At 51.7% G+C, this 20,042-nt stretch overlaps 1 protein-coding gene and 1 long non-coding RNA gene across 7 annotated transcripts; one reads left to right on the top strand and one right to left on the bottom strand.

Moving 5' to 3' along the window:
- Positions 1–235: 235 nt before the first annotated feature.
- Positions 236–18,678, bottom strand: Znf467 (zinc finger protein 467). 6 transcript variants are annotated; one of them, XM_021164632.3, is made up of 5 exons: positions 18,041–18,678; positions 16,087–16,162; positions 15,264–15,377; positions 14,586–14,699; positions 236–415 (listed from the first exon to the last, which is right to left on the bottom strand). In XM_021164632.3, the coding sequence occupies exons 2-5, from the start codon at positions 16,118–16,120 to the stop codon at positions 336–338; spliced, it is 342 nt and encodes a 113-aa protein (XP_021020291.1). In that variant the 5' UTR covers positions 16,121–16,162; positions 18,041–18,678; the 3' UTR covers positions 236–335. The 6 variants fall into 6 exon arrangements, with proteins under 6 accessions (XP_021020291.1, XP_021020288.1, XP_021020287.1 ...); XM_021164629.3 differs by lacking the exon at positions 236–415 and adding an exon at positions 9,200–11,979; XM_021164628.3 differs by lacking the exons at positions 236–415; positions 18,041–18,678 and adding exons at positions 9,200–11,979; positions 17,656–17,779.
- LOC115031323 (uncharacterized) lies at positions 6,161–15,838 on the top strand. Its single transcript, XR_003836945.1, has 2 exons — positions 6,161–6,352; positions 14,442–15,838. It is a non-coding gene; the product is annotated as an uncharacterized LOC115031323 (long non-coding RNA).
- Positions 18,679–20,042: the final 1,364 nt, after the last annotated feature.

The following is a 20,042-nucleotide window of genomic DNA, read 5'->3' as shown; positions in this document are numbered from 1 at the left end:
CAGGGAGTCACTGTATCGCTCAGATGCCTTTTCTTTCCTTCTGGGCTTGCTTGCTTCTTGTTCTCCCATGGGAACCACCTCATAAACCTCTCATTCCATCCTGCTTTGCCAAACAAGCCTTCCCACGGATTTATTGAATCAACATTTGCTTTTTTGTCTTCACTAGTTGAGCTGCTGTGACAATCAACATTTTATATAAATTTAACTGGGCTAAAGGACTTTCAGTCTACAGAACCATGAGCCAAATACATTTGCATTTATTAAAAATTACTCAGACCCAGGCATGCTTTTATAGCAATTCAAAACGAAGAGGGCAATCATTTGTTGTGTCTCAGCTAGACAGAAACTGAAGAGCAGGCATCAGGAGACATCTGATGTTTCCTCATCAGAGAACAGTGGAACTTCATGTGGTCTCCTGCCAGGACAGAGACAGAACTTCATCAGAGCCTCTTAGAACATAAAAGGTTAGCATTCCAACAGCATCCAGACACACCAAGGTCCCTTTCCAGGTGAAAAATGAATGATTCAATAAGATATTTCTTTCTCCTTTCATAACCCCTGTCCTCTTATACCATGTGTCCTGGTAGAGAAGAAGCAGAGAACAAGCGAGAGGCCATGGAGACCTAGCCCTCTTCTCTTGTCACTGAGCAGTCTCAATGGTATCAGGCAGAAACTTGTGCACACCCACCTGTTCCAGAATTCCTTTTGGGCTCTGTTGTGGTAGGCACAAGTCACATTGGGAGCCAGAAACCTGTAAACAGTACCTGTGCTACCACACTGTGGACTCACCATGCCCTTCCTCCCACCTGCGGCCCTGTGGAATCATCTCACCTTCTCTAAGCCCAAATTGTCTTGTACGTAGCATGAGAACAGAGATTCTTTCAACAGCCCTGAGAACCCATGAGGGCACATGGATATGATTAAGAGTGGATAATGGGCTCTGAATTTATACACAATCTTACTTCAACACGTTATTTTGAAAGAAGCATCCATGTTTATCATGGCACCATATTTAAAAAAAAAAAAAAGCCTAGGTGCCCACTGACTGAATCATGGGTAAGGAACATGTAGTCTATGTACACAGGGAATATTATTCAGCCTCAAGGAGAAGTGAAGTATTGCCATTTGCTACTGGAAGGCGTTGAGTGAAAGGAATGGAAACAGAAGGGCACTGCTGCATGTTTTCTTTCACGTGAGGAAGCTGAGCCCCGTGGAACTGAATGCAGAGCAGTGAACCACCCACTCCAACACCAACAGTATGTACAATTATTATGCATTAATTGTGATTAATTAATACATAATTAATAAACATTTAAAAATATATAGTGGTCCACAAAAGTTTAGAGACCCATGTTCTAGAACATTCCCAGGGTGACAGCATTGGGAGTACAAATGTGAGGGTTGGGGCAGGGGAGGCATCTGAGTGGGCCTGTGGGTTGTTCTGCAGAGGAAAGATCCCAGGGATCCTCAGGATGGAGTTGGCCTCATCTGTCTAAAATCCATATCCTGTGGGAAGACCCTGAAGACCATGGGAAGGGAGTCCTGGACAGAAATCCTGGTAGAGAAAGAGGGCTCAGACCCCCAGGGCCTGTCTTGCAGGGTTGGAAGGGATCCCTGGTCTGGCTTCTGCAGAGCCTCAAGTAGAATACAATTTGCAATGCCTCTAATGACATTACATAACAGTATTACATAAACCTGTTACATAAACCAGTGTCCTGTAGTTGACCAGGAAGATCCCCTGCCCCGAGGCTGACCTAATCCCAAGCCTAAAGGCTCTGTCTTCAGTTGGGTGGTTGGCTTAATCTGCTCCCCCTGTCTCCTATGCAGCCTGTACAGATCCAGCAGCTCAAATCTTCAGCTTCGTGGGACCTCCACCTCCCACATCTGGCCACTGTTCCACCCCTCTGGCTCTTGTCATGCACTCCCACCTCTCCCCAGGGAGGGTTCCACAGCTCTTCCCTAGAGACACTCCTCCAGCCCCTCCCACAATGGCTGCTCCAGAAAGCACAAGATACTGTTCATCCATAGAAGAGTGTAATGGTCTCCAACCCTGCTTCGTTGACAGCTAAATCTCAAGGGTCAATAAGTACGTAAACATAAGTGAGTTCCCCTAGAGAACAGAGGAAGAGTCTGTCTGAGGCCCCTGGGGTTCATAAAATTGCAAGCAAAGGCTAGGTATGGTGGCACGCACCTTTCATTCCACCCAGAAATTGGTGGAACGAATTAGTTTGATTGCCTTTGTAAAGGCACAATTTCCAGATACATGGCCTTAGGGCTGAAATGAAGTCTCTCCTAGATGAAGGCTGAGGCAGGTGGATCTTTCTGAGATGGAAGGCAGCCTAGTTTACATAGTGAGCTCTGGGCAAGCCAGGGCTACATAGTGAGACTCAAAAATAAAGCAAGCAAAATCACTTGTACAGGCAAAAATGTCCTTCTGCCCTGTAGCAGATGTTTTGAGTGATATGACCTCCAGAGCCAACTCCCAGGCTCCAGGCACCTGGAGCTTTCATTTCAGGCTTTCCTACAACTCTGTGGTCATGTATCTAGTCATGTATTTGTGCCTTTGTAAAGGTAATCAAATTAAGATGAAGTCATTAGATTGGGACTAATCCAATAGGATCTGTGTTCTTAAGATGAGAAGACACAGATGCCCACAGAATGATGGCTTGGGAAGTCGTATGAGGTCAGAAGGAGAGATGGAGAAGCATCCACCAGTGAAGGGGCAGCTAGGATAGAGGCAGAGACCAGCATCTCCATCCTTCACTCCAAGCAGAGGGCTTGAGGTCCTGCCAGCACCTCGGCCTCAGTCTTACAACCTCCAATCCAACAAGACAGGAGCTGCTTTGTCATTTGGTGCCTCCTAGACCCTGGTACTCTAGTAACAAGACTACAGAAAGGAGAATGGCACCTTTGGTGAAGGGTTCTGGGCACAGACTATCCCCCACTTTGTGTGTGAATGTGGGTATGGATGGTAGGGGCAGAAGAAGGCAACATTAAAAGACTGGAAAGTTCCCAAGTTGCTCTCAGATACCAGGCTATGTATGAGGCAGGGCCTGAATGGTATCACCTGTCTGATGCAAAGCATCCTGGGGGTCTTCTCCCACCCTCATGCATTCTCTAAGTCCTGCCTGTCACACAGATGGTCTCCCTTTGGGTCATCTGCTGGGACACTTGTTTCCTAACCGAAGTGCCTTTATTCAGCATGTCCTACAATATTCTTTCCATGAAAACTGGGCTTTATCCAGCTTATTCATTGCTGGATGTTTTAAATTGTGTCTTCCACAGTTCATCATAGACTGCAGTAGCATGTCCTTGAAACTGTCAGTGGCTCCTGGAACATTTGCCACTGAGACCCAAATGCAGTGCATTCCTTGCTATGAGAGTTTTCATAATCTTGGGCATGGGGGAGGATGCTCTCCTCTTCTTTTCTTTCCCGGGAGACAGACGGTGAATACTCTGGGTGTGTAGAACCATGCTGCCCGGATGGCTGGAGGCCCAGACCACAACACTGATGATATTCCTGTCAACTTGATTCATCTTCTCAGAGATGCCTCCCGACCATCCAGGCAGAATCCATCCCTTTTTATTCTTTTCCCCAGTCACCTCTTACATATTCAGCTGCTGGGTCCATCTATGATTCCAAGTTTACAGAGCCCAGGAATGTGAAAATGCTCTCTACCACGGGGTACAGCATCATTCACAAGAGCCACTGGGTAGCAACAACCTGTACCAATGAGGTGAATAGAGAAACAAAACTGTAGACACACAGTGGAATATTATTCAGCCTTTAAAAGGAAGAAAAGGGTGTTCAAACTCATATTAAAAGACTAAAATTAAAATAAAATAAAATAAAATAAAATAAAATAATGTTGTCCCTGTAAGATGGCCCAGTAGGTTAAGGTATTTGCTGTGTGATACTCAATACCCACATGGTGGAAGGAGAGAACAGACTTCCTCAAGTACTGTGGTATTCGTGTCTGTCTCACCACTGGGATGCCACAGTGCCACCAGTGTGTTCCTCAGGTAAGGCAGAGCACAATCCAAGATAGGGGCTTCCAACCTGTGTTTTTCCAGGTGAGAAACAGCAGGGGCTGGGACAGATGCTGTAGTTCTCAATCTCCTGTGTACTCAGACGCCTGGGGACTGAGAGGAGTTGAGAAGGGTGGTTCCCAGCCTCCTGTGTACCCAGATACCTCTGGGGACCGAGAGGAGTTGGGAACAGGGGTCTGAGGGTCTGTGCTTCCCCTATGCACCAGACAGGAAATCAGGACTGGCTTCAAGTGAGTGTTGAGAAAGTAGGAAGGAGCTAGCAGAGAGGCCTTCTCCAGGGGATTTAGGTGGTGGCTCTTTATGAGGCAGACCCTCCTCCTTCCCTTGGGGATCCTTGATGAAGAAGAGGGTCCTTGCTTGTCCAAACTACTTTATTTATGGAGGATGTTAAGCATTCATCTTACTCAGGGTGAACCAGGGATTAAATACCTTTTGCAAGAAGAGATGCCCAGGAGGGAAGCTCATTGGCTAAACACTTGAAGCCTATCTAGATACCTCATTAGCATGGAGAACTCTAGGTTTTTATGCTACATGACCATGACTGGTTGTCATAGTCCTCTCAATGGGGTGTATCATTATGTGTTAGGACAGATAGACCCTGGTCGGGAGCTGGTTCTAATGCCTGCCATTTTCAATTATGAGACTTCCCAGAGTTTTGAACCTGCTTCAACCTTACCAGGTCTTCTGTCTGGTGGCACGGTCCACTTGTCCCACAGTGGTACACATACAATGCATTTAACTTTTTTAAAAAAGGAATTTATAAAGGAAATTCTGGTATGTGCTACCATATATATGACCCTTGAAGATTTTTTACTAACAGAAATAAGCCAGACAAATATTAAATGATTCAGCTTATGGGAGAGTCTTAATGGTCAAAGTCATAGAGAAAATAGAACGTTGGTTGTGGGAAGTTGCCAGATGGAGAGAGACTATGGAGTCACTGTTTTCTCAACTGACACCAGTGACCACATGTATGTAGAGTATGGTATGACATTTATATAACGATGAATGGTTAGTAACTTCTAACTATACTATCTAGTTTTATGTCAACTTGACACAAGCTAGAGTCAACAGAGAGAGGAAGCCCCAATTAAGAAAATCCCTCTATAAGATCCAGCTGTAAGACATTTTCTTAATTAGTGATCAATAAGGGAGGGCCCAGCCCATTGTGGGTACCATGCCTTCACAGGTCATCCTGGGTTCTACAAGAAAGCAGGCTGAGCAAGCCATGGAGAACAAGCCAGTCAGTAGCTCCCTCCCATGGCCTCTGCATTAACCCCTGCCTCCAGGTTCCTGCCCTGTTTGAGTTCCTGTCCTGAATTCCTTTGATGATAAACAGTGATATGGAAGCATAAGCCAAATAAACCCTTTCCTCCTTGCTGTGATCGTGGTGTTTCATCACAGCAATAAAACCCTAACTAAGGCAATATCCATCAGCTGGAATATCAATAATTTCAGAAGAGGTGGGATTTCTCTGAACCTACCCTGAGAGGGATAAGCAGGTCTTACCACTGCCTTAGAGTTACATAAAACTGGTTTCCTGTGGCCCCTGCTCCCCCTTACAATGGCTTTTTGGCTGATCCTAGCCCTCTTCTTGAGCCAGGGCACACTCCTCTCCAGAAACATCCCTGACTTCTCCAGCCTACACCCTTTCTCTGCCCTTTGGTCATGAATAGGTTGCAATACCTGTGCCTGCCCAGCCGTAATGGGCATGTTGTGAGGCCCCAGCTTTCTCTTTTGGCTCAGGTTCAAGTTTGTGAGTCTGGGACCATGACTCTTAATTCTTTACCATCTCCCAGAACACTCAGCATTAAGTGCCATCCACAGGACAAAGCTTGCCTTACATCTGAAGAATCAAATTCATGAGATCAAGGGCTTGTGCTGTTTCCTACAATGTTTGCACAGGGCTGGGTGGATTTGCAAGCTCAAAGGATTAAAATGCCAGAGTCTCTACTTGCTTGTCTGAGCCGGTCAGAGACACACCTAGACTCTCTCTGACTTGAGATTTGCAGCATGTTTGGCAGGTCCCTCTGACCAGCAGCTCTCAGTGTCCACCCCTGCAGACAGAGGAAGAAGACACCAGAGACTCCGCCACAAGCAAGATTCCTGTGTCATGGGTCACGTGATTGGCAGATTTCACTAGAGCCTGGATTAGCTGCTGCTAATGTCCACTCACTTTGCTTGCCCTTGCCAAATAGTCTCTTGATCACTGATTGTTCCCCAAGCAAGGCAGCGTGTAGAAGAAAATGAGAGAAGAAGGGGGTGAGAAGCAGCGTTCCCGGTATCTGAACAGCTGTCATGGGTAAGCAATGCAAGGGCTGCGTGTTTTGTTGAAAACAGACCAGATCCTCCCCTGACTCCGACTCCTTCAGATGAAGGGGCAACAGCAGGAACAAGCAGAGCCTTCCTCCTCTGTCTGTGGGCATTCACGTTTCATCTCCAGTCAGACTGTAAGTTCCTCACAGGCAGGCAGCATGAGCTATACATGTCTGTATTACATACTGGGACTACAGACTGTCTGCTTCAAAACTGTTTACTACAGATAATCTTTCTGTGGAACAGGATTTGGGGGAAAACTAAATACATTTTGGCTAATTCGTGAAACATCTCATCATCAATGAAACATTCATAGATAAATAAATACATATAATTTACATTTTAGTTCTTAGAGGTTTTTTGGTTTTTTTGCTTTGTTTTGTTTTGTTTTGTTTTGCATACCAGTACTGGGGATAGCTCACAACTTGGGTCCCACCTGGAGAAACAGAAGTGTGTATTAATTTTAATAAGAACACCTCTGGCTGAATCTAGAGCTCCTCCTTGCAGCAGTCTTCAAAGCCCCTGCCTTTCACTCAGATCCTGGGCAGAGGAGGCATAGGAATCGACCACATGGCCTTGCATATTTCGGACAAGTGCTTGCCACCAAGTTACAAACCCAGAACTTTCCCTTTCAAAATTATTTTTATTTATTCAGTTTGTGCATACGCATACCACAATGTATGTGTGGAGGTCAGGGGACAACCTGGAGCAGTCAGTGGGTCTCTGGGATGGAATACAGGCTCAGAGCAGGCATGCTGAGTCATCTTGCCAGGTACCCTCCACCCCCCACCTGACCTCAACCTGTCACTAGGTTCTCTAAGCTAGGCTTGAACTCACTCTGTAGCCCAGGTTAGCTTTGCCCTTCTGATTCTCCCGCCTCAGCCCACAGAGGGGCTGAGCTGACAGCCCCACACCGGCTGGTCAGTCTTGCTCACTTGGTTCTGAGCACTTGTCATTTGTTTTGACCGCTAGGCTTGACACTAAATGACGTTCAACTATTTGCAAACAAGCTCAAAGGACAAGGATTTGACAGGTGGTGAATCTTCAAGAGAATGTGAAATCCCAGGCACGTGGTAGCGCTCATCAAATAATGCTGAAGGATCAAAACGCTGTTCTTACACAAGAATCCCAGAATGTTTGGAGAAGGGAAGCAGTGGGTGAATGTCATGTGTGTGAGCCAAACAGTCCATGCAATAGCCTTTCAGCGGGTCCTTCAAGCTCAGTGCCCTAGAGGCCAGGTGGGCAACTTCAGAGGGAAGCTGAGCTGTGTTTTGGGGCAGCAGAGTGGCGGGGATTTCAATAGCGGGCAGCAGGCAGGGAGCAGCGGTAGGAGTGCTGTTTTACAGCCCTGCCCACAGTTGTCAACAGTCACCCACTCAATCTTAGCCAGGAAAAAAAACCTTACACACATTCATGCCCTTGGCCTTACAGTGAAAGGGGCTTCCCACTGTCCCTCACCAATGTCCAGGTCTCACTCCTGCTCATTCCTGCTCATGGACTTTGCTTTTGTGGTTCACCTTTGCAACTGGAACTCACCCAACCACTCAGATGCTGTGTACCATCGCCTTGGCATGAGACCCTGGGTTCATGTACTCTCCTCCCTCCCCCCCAGCCCCTCCCCCGCATCCCTCCCCCCCAGCCTTCAGCTGCTTCTTCCTTCCTGAAAGTGTTATCCAGGGATCCCTGTCACCTCCTCTCAGGGTCTTCTTCTCTATTCTCTGGGGACTAGTCTTTGCAGCTTTCTCTCAGGATCCTTCCCTCATTGCTTGTGTTCCACACCAGCGCCTGGTCCAAGGCTTCCCTTTTTCACTCCATACTTACTCTGAAAGGTAGGCACCTAATACCTAATAGTTTCCAGAATGCAGATAGTTCTCAGACCACCCGTCTTCAGCTCGACTTATCCTGAGCTCTGTACTTTCTACAAGTCAACCTCAGAAGCTACAAAAGGACTGCTCTCCCAGCACAAATGTGCTCCCCCAACCTGTGGACGCTTCTCAGGGGAAGGCTGCTGTTAGCCAGCTAAGCAGATGTCAGGCCCCAGTGGTTCTACCATGCTTCGTAGCAAGTCCTGTACCATCTGACTAGTGTTTTTTGAATTCAACACTTCTCCATCTTCTCTGACACATCCATAGTCCAAGAGCCCCACCACGTGACTGATGGGTGACTGATGCACAAGTCTCCAGCCAGTCCTCCTAAAGTGTTGGAATATAAACACGTTTTCACCCTGCTGACCCCACTCTCTTAGACACAGTAGGAACTACTGTACACTGGAGTGCCCACAGCCTTTCTGGTTCTCAAGCCAGTTCCAGCTTCTCTTCTCTTCCCTTGCTTGGGTTGGGGACTGCAGCTCTCTGGATCTTGGATTGGATCCAACTTGGGCCTCCTACTTCCATTCAACCTCCCACCCACATTTCCCCTGCCGTTTCTTCAGGCATGGCTTCAGAAGTGGCAGCCTGTCAGCCTCCCTTGACTATGCTTGGCCTGTTGGCCCCTACCCTGCCCTCAAGGAGACCACTATATGTTGGCTATGTGTTGGTTCTGTTTTGTTGCCAACTTGACAAAGCTACAGTCATCTGGCAAGAAGGAACCTCAATTGACACAATCCATTAGACTGGCCTGTGCGGGCATTTTTTTAATTAGTGGTTGATGTGGGAGGGGCAGCCTCTGTAGGCAGTGCCACCCCTAGGCAGGTGGTATTTTAAGGAAACAAACTGAACAAGTGATGAAAACAAGCCAATAGGTCTCTGCTTCAGTTCTTACCCTGACTTCCATGAATAATGGACTCTGACTTCAAAGTATAAAACACATAACTCTCTCCTGCTCAAGGTCAGTATTTTTTTAAAGGTTCACAGACTTTATTGGTTCAACAATGAACAGCAAAGAAAACGCTGACTATCACTCCGGGGGCGTCAATGTAGACGTGAAAGCCACCCTTGGAAAGTCAAGGTCAGTATTTTATCCCAGCAACAGTAACACAAACCAGGAAACCTACTTAAGCTGTGATGGCTCCTGACCCTTCCCAGTGCTTAGCACCCAGGAGACCATTGCCTTGGGTATTTTTGTTGTTAAGTACTCTCAGCTTTCATCAACACCAGCTCTCGTTTTAATGAGAAATTGAAGTTCCAGGAGAGTAAAGGATTCCCTCCAAGTCCTCTGTGAGGTTGAACCCAAAATAGTTCTCTCTAAACTCACACCCCATGCCCCAACTGCTCCTTCACTGTCAGGCAGCCCAGCCCCTGTGCTTCAGTCACAGCGGGGTGTACAGTTGCAGTGCCTGCAGCAAGCAGTCCTCAAAAGGAGACAACTGGTGGGAAAGTGATACACAAACCACCTTTATGGCCTGTTCACGCGCTGCCTCCTTCTGTACCTCCTAGGCAGGTACAGGTAAGGACGCTTCTGGGAAGCCTCTTGAAGGGCTGGAAACAGGTGGTATGGAGCCGCAGCAGCACCTAGAGTAACAGTGCTGGTCCCCAGAAAGCGCCCAAGAGCAGCCTGTCCCCTCTGGTCCTCACCTACTCCTTCCGAGCCAAATTTCTGTCACACACACGCACATGCACACGAGCACTTGCGGGACCATGGTAGTTGTTTGGCCCGTGTGCATCTTGCACTTCGGTTGGGAAGAACCTCCTAGCTAAGTTTACGTCCCTAGACTGACAGAAAAGGTCTTTTTTCCTGTGGATGGAAGTGGCAGCGAATAAAGAGTCAGGTTTTTCCTTCAGTGGCTCAGTTAACAGCTCCAGAACCTCAGCTTTGAACTTTAATGAACTTCAAGTACATAAATAACTATTCTTATCCTCTATTTAGAGGTCTCTCGCTCAGCCAATCTCCCCTTGACCTGGCTGATCCCCATAAATGTCTGTTTCTCGGTGTGGTATCTGCAAGGATAGTCTCTGTGTGTTGTCACAACTGACAAGAGCTAAGTTTTTCCGGACGTCTCAACTAACATTAAAGAAAGGACAATTAAAGAAATGACCCAAGTGTCCTGGTGCTTTGGCAGCAACCTAGGTGTGAATGTTGAAAACCCACTAAGTCTCCAGACATGAGTCTCCCAAATCTGTCGGGAAAGGCAGGATGAGGGTCAGAACTTCGCTTAGAAAAAGATTGGAGGTGGTACCCCCTCGGAGGGATTGGACCAGGCTGGAGCAGAGAGGTTCGAGGCTGGGGCAGGGAGGGCCGCGTCCCCATGGATGCGTTGGTGCCGCACCAGATGGGTCTTGCGGCTGAAGCTCTTGGCGCACTGAGGGCAGGAAAAGGGGCGGGAACCTGTATGGATTGCCTGATGGCGGACCAGATTGGTTTTAGAGCTGAAGCAGCGGGCGCAGACGGCGCAGGCGTGGGGGCGACTGCCAGTGTGCACTGCCTGGTGGCGGCCCAGATGAGATTTGCGACTGAAGCGACGGCCACACTGCGCACAGGCAAAAGGTCTGGCGCCGCTATGGGCCCGGGAGTGGGCGACTAGATTGGGTCGTGAGCCGAAGCGGCGGCCACACTGAGCACAGGCAAATGGCCTTTCGCCCGTGTGCACCCGCCGGTGACGGGCCAGGTGCTGCCCGTGGGCAAAGCCTCGCCCGCAGTCGGGGCAGAAGAAGGAGCGCTCGCTGGAGGTGATGCGCGGGGGTGCCGCGGGCCCCGAACCCGGTCCACAGTCAGGCGCATGGGGAGTGCAGGCCGAGGGCTCGGCGGCGGGGTCCACGTTGGTGCCGAGTGCACATTCATCGCACCCAAAAGGACGACCCTCGGTGAGATGCAGACTCTGGTGCGTAGCGAGGTTCTTTTTCCAGCCGAAGCTCTGCCCGCAGTGGGAACAAGCGAAAGGCTTGGGCCCAGGAGGGGACGGTGCAAGAGACGCGGTGGGGGAGTGGGGAGCAACAGGAATGTCTGGAGAGGACCGGGTGCGGCTAGCAGCATCGTGAACCCTCTGGTGCCGCACCAGGTGTTGCTTGTGTGTGAAGCTGCGCGTGCACTGGGTGCACTGGTAGGGCCTCTCGCCGGTGTGGATACGCTGGTGGCGGATCAGGTGCGTCTTCTTGCGGAAACGCTTCTCGCATTCGGTGCAGGGAAAGGGCCGCTCTCCGGTGTGGGTCTTCTGATGCGAGCCTAGGTGAATCTTCTGGCTGAAGCGTTTGCCGCACTCAGCGCACGGGTAGGGACGCTCGCCAGTGTGCGTGCGCAGGTGGCGGGTCAGGTGGGCCTTCTTGCTGAAGCGCTTGTCGCACTCTGAGCATGGGAAGGGACGCTCTCCGCGATGGCTGCGTTGGTGCAGGAGCATATGAGCACGCTGCGTGAAGCTGCGGCCACAGTCCGGGCAGGCACAAGGACCCTCACCCCGGTGCAACCTCTGGTGCAGCCGCAGAGTTAGCTGATCCCGGAAACGCCGCTCGCATTCCTCGCAGCCATAAGGCTTCTCAGGGATCGGGGCCCACCCCGACAGCGCGATTCCACCTAGTGCTCCCGGAGTCCCTGGCTCCAGTTTGTACGCAACAGCCAACTGACCCAAGTCAGGAGTGGGAAAAGGACTGGGAAGGAAGGAGAGATGCTGGGGCCATTCCACCTCCTCCTCTGCCTCCTGATCCTCATCCTCTACCTTCACCTTCCGAATCATCCATTCCTCCCCTGAGCAGTCACAAGGGGGAAAAAAAGGAATTGTGTGAAAGCCCATCCATGGGTACATTTGCCAGTAGACTCACTCCTCCACTCAAAGCTTCCTGGGAATCAGTAAACCCCAAAGTCCTTTCATTCTTTCTGTTCCCTATGCAGCCAAAGCTGCTGGCCAACTTGGCCTCCCTGGGGGCTTTTCTCCCAGGCTGGCCAGCTCCTCCCCCTCCCCCAGGAACCCTCCCTTGACTCCTTAGTAGTCACCCTTCCCCCTGCTCCCTCCAGAACAGGGCTGATGCATACTTCTGAGCTTCCTTCCCTGTGGAAGATGCCTGCTATCATCTTGGCCCTTCTTGGGTGAGTGTCCTTCAAACTGGCTATAGTGTCAACAAATGCCTGGCCTTCGAAGACCTATTCCCAGCCAACTTTAACCATAGGAGGCTGGATGGCCTTGAAACCTTGGTGCCTCTCCCTCTGCTTCCTCCCTAAATGCCAGAGCACCCCTGTGCTCTGTCCTGCCTTCTCAAATGCTCCCTCTACTGCTCCATCTCTTTGGAACCACTATTCAGCTCCCTTCCACCTGCTCTACAGGACTGGGAAGTCCCATTAAGAAAGAAGCAAGCAGGGCGGTGGTGGCGCACGCCTTTAATCCCAGCATTTGGGAGGCAGAGGCAGTCAGGTGGATTTCTGAGTTCGAGGCCATCCTGGTCTACAGAGTGAGTTCCAGGACAGCCAAGGCTACACAATGAAACCTTGTCTCGAAAGAAAGAAAGAAAGAAAGAAAGAAAGAAAGAAAGAAAGAAAGAAAGAAAGAGATTGAGAGAGAGAGAGAGAGAGAGAGAGAGAGAGAGAGGAAGGAAGGAAGGAAGGAAGGAAGGAAGGAAGGAAGGAAGGAAGGAAGAAAGAAAGAAAGAAACTGCACTTGGGAGGCAGAAGCAGGTGGATCTCTGAGTTCTGGGCCAGCCTTGTCTACAGAACAAGTTCCAGGACAGCCAAGGTTATACAGAGACCCCCACCACCACTACCTCCCTGGCAAAGAAGAAGCTGGAGTTGTCAGGATCAAAGGAAGAGTTAAGGGAGAGAAGACAAGACTGGGGTTTACAGGCTGGGGGCAGGGAGACTTGGTGAGTGTTCAGCCACTGAGAAAGGCAGGGTGAGGCCTCACGGGGAGCCTCAGCCCAAGGGCAGATTCAAGTTCCGAGGGAATCCTCACAAAATGCATCCATGCATGCAGAGGAATCTGTTCTCCTCCTTTACAGCCCTCCTCCCCCTCCCCCACTCCACCCACTCCCACCCCCACCCCCCAGTGAATCTTGTCTGGGAACATTTGAGCCACAGATCTGAGTGCTGCCTGGCCCTGAAAGCCTGTCATAGCCTGAGCCTTGATCATATTACACAGATTACATTCACTCCCATTTTCTAACACACTGGTTCCCATATCACTGTCTGCTCGGCCTCTGACGTGACGTCACGTCACGTCACTTCCCTCCTCTGCATGCCACTCCTCTACTCAAGAATCAGCAACAGCTTCTGGTTTCACGAGGGGGCCCCCCTTTTCGTGCAGGTGTGAAGCTTTGTCCTTCACTATGCTGCTCCCCAACCTGTCACAGATCACCTTTCCTGCTTCCTGCCTGGAAGTCCTTTCTCAGCCAAGAATGTCGTCCCCTCCTCCACCCCACTTACAGCAGCTGAAATCCATGTTCCTCTCACATTGCAGCACACCAAGCAACATTCTGACATGCCTAGCACATAAAGATCCTTTACCATAAACCCCTATAGCAATTACCGTTAATATTAGCTTCCATGAACCTGTGGCTATGTATTGTTGGTTTAATTATTTGCCCTGCCTCATAGTAACAGCAGCCCAGCTCTGGTTTAACTTCTGGATGGCAGACATCTTGAATTCTAAAATCAGCTCTCCGGCCATTTGTTTGAGGCCAACTAGGGATTAGGCAGTGTGCATGTAGCATCACAAAGCTTCACACTAGCCATGATGTTACTGTCACCCTGAAGACAGGTGAACAAAAGACCCCTGGAGGGAAGACAGCATCCCGCCCCAGAACATTCAGCAGGTTAGTGCAGAGCAAGGGCTGTGCAGCTAGGTGCCCTGTCTTTCCCTGCCGTACTCAACACCTTTGTGCAGTATGCACTCAGTAAACCTTTCTTGAGTCAGTGATGCTATTCAAGCAAGTGGTGATGAATGGAAGAAGTGTGTGTGTGTCTGTGTGTATGTTTGCACACACGTGTGTGCTACAGATTGGGGGCCCTTGGTATCATGAAGATCAGCAAGATTTGGGGAAAGGGGCATGCAGGGTAGCGGCAGTAAACATACTGATGAACACCCTGTATCTTTGTGGCAATTATAATCCAAGAGAACAACAGCATACATGAATGGGGGAGAGGGGATGATGAGGGGAGTTGGGACTTCCAGAAGGGAGATGCACTTCTGATACCTGCTTCTCCCATTCCACTGTCTACAGATGTGAAACTCCTTGTGAGCGCTGATGTACTACAGAGGAAAAGGGAGAGGGCCTGAGACACAGCTATCTCCTCAGAGAGAAGCCGCGGAGTTAGTTTGGACCCTGTTCCTTTCGCCTGATCCTCAGAGCATCAGGAAGACTCACCTGGGACAGAGCCTGCAGGTTCGGCCTTCTGCGGGGTACTGGCCTGGCTGCCTATACAAGGAGCTTCAGCTTGTTCTGTGTGGATGCCTTCTTTCTGGCTAGGAGTCTCATGCCCTAAAAGAGAAGAGGATGCCCCAAGGACTCCAAAAACATCACATATGAAAAGCAAACCCCATTGGTTCTAGGAGGCAAGCCTGAACTTCCCAAAGATCTCTGTCCTACATCATACCAGCAAAGGCAGATTCCCGGTAGCCAGAGCAGGCGCTAAGGGTGGACAGGAGCCATAATTGTAAGGAATTTCTGGACTACGTGTTTTATAAACTCCAAGGCAAAACATGTGAGGAAAGAGAATGGGAAGGAGCCAGGCTAGATCTCACCTTAGGCATTCCTGCCTCGGCCTACCTGCAGCCGCTTGGTCCCTCTCACTGTGCTGTTATCACCCCTATAGCACTTTCTGTCTTCTAAGGTGGCTTGCAATTTGTAGCATGCTTACATTTCTTGTTGGCCGACTGCTGCCCATTGTAAGATTAGGCTCCTCACAGGGAAGGGCCTAGGTCTATTTAGTGCCTAAGGTTTTCCAACCGTCCGGAGTAGCTTCCAGCAGAGTACGCGCTTAACAGATGGCTTGTGGAAGAAGGAATATTCTCTCCAGAGCCACGCTCCATGGTACCCACTTACCTGAGCAGGAGTGCAGTGTGCTCGCTCCTCTGGATGACATCTTCTCCTGGGCATTACTGAACCCATCCCTGGGCTCACTCTGGGGAGCCATCTCTGGCTGTCCCACTGAGAATCCTGTTATAGGCAGAGTGAAGCTTCAGAGTGAATCCTGTTATAGGCAGAAGTTCAAGTGAAGCTTCTAGTATTGAACTGGTACCAGACATGGAGCATTTTCCCAGCCGGTCTGGGAAGAAAGGTACCTCTTGTCTGTATGGATAAAGGACTGCCCAAGCTCCCCAGCAGTCTGGCCAGGTATTAAGCTCAGCCCTTTTAATCGAGGGGAGAAAAAAGAAAAGAAATTGGATAGTTTGAAATAGGAAAAAAAAAGAAGAGGAAGAAGAATTCCAGTGCTGGGGGGTGGGGTGGGAGGTGGCTCAGTGGGTAAAGGTACTTGCTCTGTGCCTAATGATCTGCATTTGGTTCAAAACCCACATGGTAGCAGATAACTCAAAAAAAAAAAAAAAAAAAAAACTGTTCTCTCACCTCCACACATGAGGCAGACATAATAAACACAATAAATAAATATGTAAGTGCAATGAGTTTTTTGTTTGTTTGCTTGCTTGCTTTTAGCTTCCAGTTCTCTGTGAATCCCATGCACACATACAATCTAGTATTATCATCCTGGTCTGGTCACTGAGATACATAATGGTGACCTAAAAAGATGTCTGCTTCTCCAGGCTGCCATGGTCTGGGGCTCAGGGTTGTATACCCCTGAGGGAAGACACTGCTACACTTCGGATGCCTAGGAACGCCCACCCTCCTGGTTCCTTTGTCCCCCACTCACCCAAGGAGTTCAGGGCCTCCAGGGTCTCTCTCATGGCCACCAGGAGTGGCTCTCCTAGGTGATCAGGCCACAGACCCTAAAAAGACAGCCCTGTTCAGATTCTTCCTGATGGCCTCCACCTAGGTCTCAGCTATCCCCAAGAACTCCAAAGTGAAGCCCTAGGCACAGGTGAGGGAACAGAGGCCTCTGAAGATGAATACCCAATCACATGGAGCCTCCTGCAAACTCTGCTTGGCAATGGATATCAGCCCTGGTCCCCACCTGTCAAGTCTTCAAAACCATCCCCAAACCATCAGCAGTCACTCACCACCCACTGTGTCTTTGCCAGGGTAAGTACAGGGACCACTTAATTCTCTGGACCAAGATGGGGAGAGGGAAGCTACACGTGGACCCTTCAGCCCCTAGGGCAGTAGCTAGTGAAATGAGAGCCAGCCCTGGAGGACCAGTAACACTTTAGGGATACAGGGGTGGGGGGAGGTGAACAAGGGCTATTGCAGAGGTAGTAAATGACTCTGCCTTCCTCTCCCTAAACCCCTACCTCAAAGACTCACAACCCCCATAGGACTAACCGTGCGAGGACAACCCCCACACCAGGCCAGGGCACTCCCCGAATTTTGCACTTCTCAGCTCCACTTCCAACCGGTTCTCTGCCCCTCCTTTAGCAGGCTCCCCTCCCCCTTCCCTGGCAGCCTTCCCTCTGCCCCTCCCCTCTCGCTGCCTTCCGCCCTCTCTCCCCACCAAATCTGGCAGCCTTTTGGGGCTCCTCCTCCTGCCCCGCCCCTTTGGCTCCTCCCTTACGCGCACCCGTCGGGTCAACCCCCAGGGGCCCCCTTCGAGTCGGCCCTCAGCAGCTACGGCCTCTCCCGACCCTCCTCTACCAGCAGTCTTGGGCAGCGCTCCCCTCCCCCTTCCTCCTGTGCCCGCCCGCCTAGTTCTCCGCACGCCACCCCCTCCCCGGGCTGCACACTCCCTCCCTTCCTTCCCCCTCCTCTTTTCCTTCCTCCCCCCCCCCAACTCCCGCCCTCCCCTTCTCAGCTGCTCTCCCCCATCCGCTTGCCCCTCCCCTCTCCTCCCCCACTCGGGTTTTTTTTCCTTCTTTCCTCTCCTCAGTTCCCTCCCCCTCCCCCACACCAGCCTCCCCTCTGCTTCCCTCCCTCCCGCTGCTCTCCTTCCCCCCTCAGCGGCCCCCGCCTCCCTTCCCCCTCTGCCTACCCTGCAAGCTTGGGCTCCGCTTCTCTCCCCTCCCGGTCCCCAGCCTTGTTCTTCCCCTCCCCCTCCTAGTTCGCTCCCTAGCTTCCAGGTCTCACGCCCCCCATCTCGGGGGGTGGGGGAGGTGGAATCCAAGCTAACCCCGCAGTCTCTGGACCTACTCCCTCGCTCTGCCCCTCCCCATACCCCTTTCTTCCCAACACACCTCCCTCTCAGCAGCCCCCTTGCCCATTTCTGCTCCCCACTGACTTCACGCCCTCTCCGGAGTTTTCCTTCTGACTAGACTCCCCCCAATCCCCGCCCCTGTTAGAGCTCCGGAGTCACTCCGGGTCCCGGCCCCCTGCCCTGCTCTAGGCTCACCTGTCAGCGTCCTTCGCTCCCGACCAGCCCCATCCCTGAGCCCGTTTCCTGCCCTTTCGCACTGGACCCTTCCTCTATCCCGAGGAACCCTACTCCGGCTCCTTGGGATCCTCCCCGCAGGCCCCTCCCGCCCTCTTCCCACCTGCTCCCACCGGGCCTCCCCGAGTCCTTGCCCTCCCCTCCAGTTTCCTAGTCTCCCCCTCTGCGCCAGGACCCTCCCTCCTGACTCCCTTCCCTCCTGGTCTGACCCCGCACCCCTCCCCCACACTCGCGTCTGCGCGCCCCTTCCCTCGGGGTTGTCACCTGCCGTGGGTCGGCAGGGCTTGTAAAGCTCCGTTTGGGTGGCGGGCGGAGACGCCTGCCCCGGAGTCTCGGGTGTCCTTACCTGGCGGGCTCCTGCGGCTACGAGCCGCGGCCCGCTTCGGGGACCCAGGCGCTCGGGCCTCCGGTCCCGGGCGGCCGTTTGCACAATGGCGCCGGCTGCCTGCAGCTTGGGTGCGGGCTGCCCGAAAGACTCCGGGACTGACAGCCCTGAAACTTCGCGGGGAGGGGAAGGAAAGACGCGGAGGGAGAGGGTGCGGGGCAGCGTTGCGGGTGATCGGGGGGAGGAACCCGGGAAGCGGGAACACTGCTCCGGGGCACAGGCTAAAGCGGAGGGTCTTCGAGAGACCCGCCGCGGGAGGGTGCACTAATGGGCTTGGGTGCAGGTGACGGTCTGAGGGCAAGATGCCCGGAGTGTGGAGATGGAAAGTGGGAGCTTAGGACCGAGGAAGGGCAGAGGGGAGAGGAAGGAGAAGAAGAGGCTAGGGAGGAAGGGCACTCGGGCTAGAAGGGAGGGTGCTCACAGCCTAGGAGGGAGGAGCTGGAGAAAGGTGGAGCGCGGAACGGGGTGGTGGTGGTAGTAGTGAAGAGTTGGGGGGAGCAGGGAGAGGAGGGGGCGTGTTTGGGGAGGAGAGCAATGTGTGTATGGCTGTCTTTAAAATCGCCAGTGGCAGCCGAGTATGTGGTAGCGCCGCGGTCCCGCGGGAGACTGTCTGGCCAGCAGAGATTGGGAGAATCGGTCAAAAAACTCTCCACCAGGATCCACCCAGACCGGAGGACGCGATCCAAGTCTCACTGCGGAGACTAAGGATTAAGAACCAATCTAAGAGGGCAGAGAGAGGGCTCTCAAAGTAGAAAATGGGGAGAAAAGGAACCAAGTCCCCGACTGAGACCGGTGGACAGGCATGGAAACTGCAGGGGGTGAGGTGGGCGGGGCTGGGCGGGGGCGGGGGAGTGTTGTCCGTGGGTAAGAAAACCTTCTGGCGTTAGGTGTGTATCTCTCCCCAGACTTCCACCATTTCTGCTCATGGGTGCAGGTACTCCTAAGCCATCCCCCTCTGCTCTTCAGACACCCCCACCCAGTCCCGGAACTAAAATCTAGGCTGGATATTCCATGCCCTGTGATTTTTCTTCAAACTCCCATGGGCTCCCATTTCCGCCTGCCTGCCCCTGTAGGGAAAAGGGCAGATCCAAGTTACATTTCTCCCTAGTCCAAGCTTCCCTTGTCAGCCAAGTTGCAGAACAGAGCTGCTGGGAGAGAGTCTGGAGAGAGGAGGCCAGTAAATGGCCCTCTTGGATAGGACAAGGGCCCTGACAAATGGCGCCCTGACACAAGGATAGTGACACCTGTGGAATCAGGGCAGTGACCCAAGGCTAGCCTTATAAGATGGAGCAGGGCTGTCCTCGACATTTACAGATAGTTAGAGTGAAGTCTGGAGCAATGGAGACCGACCTGAAGGATCAGGAGGTCCTGTGACTCGAGATGCAGAAGGCTCTTTTAATAACTGGCTGCTTCGCTGAGTGAAGATGGCTCGGAGCAGAGTTTGTGTCCCTCTCTGTGTGCAAGAATGGGCTTTGAGAACTGCAGTCCACGTGTGTAGGATAGATATGCAGGAACAGTGGCCAGGTGAGAATGTGAGAGAAGTTAGAAGGACACTGTGCCCACAATAGATGCTGACCCTTCCCCAGGACTGCTCAACTCCCAGGCACCAACCCTAGATACCTGGAAGCAACTGGGGAAGCTCATACTGGCCCTATTTTGGTCCCAGGCCTAATAGTAGGCCCAGAAGAAGGAACTCCCAGGCCAGGTGGGGTGACCATGCAGGATGCCCAGTGGGACCTCATTTCATTATGAAATAAAACGATTCAGAGTTTCAGGCCCAGCCGCATTCCAGCCCAGTGGCCTTGGAGGCCTACTGGTGACCAGGATGTAACCAGGATTTGCCTGTGGAGCCTGCAGCTGCCTCCTCTAAACCGGACGGATGCTGGGATTATTCTATCCGGCTTAACACTGCTCCATCCAGGGGCAGGGGGAACAAGCTCACTCCCACCCCACCCCCACCACC

Source organism: Mus caroli, unplaced genomic scaffold (genome assembly GCF_978045245.1).
Source record: "Mus caroli unplaced genomic scaffold, Mus_caroli_1 scaffold_7, whole genome shotgun sequence".
Taxonomy (NCBI): Eukaryota; Metazoa; Chordata; class Mammalia; order Rodentia; family Muridae; genus Mus; species Mus caroli.
Note: the sequence above shows the minus strand (reverse complement) of the source record. Positions and strands in the feature narration are given on the sequence as shown.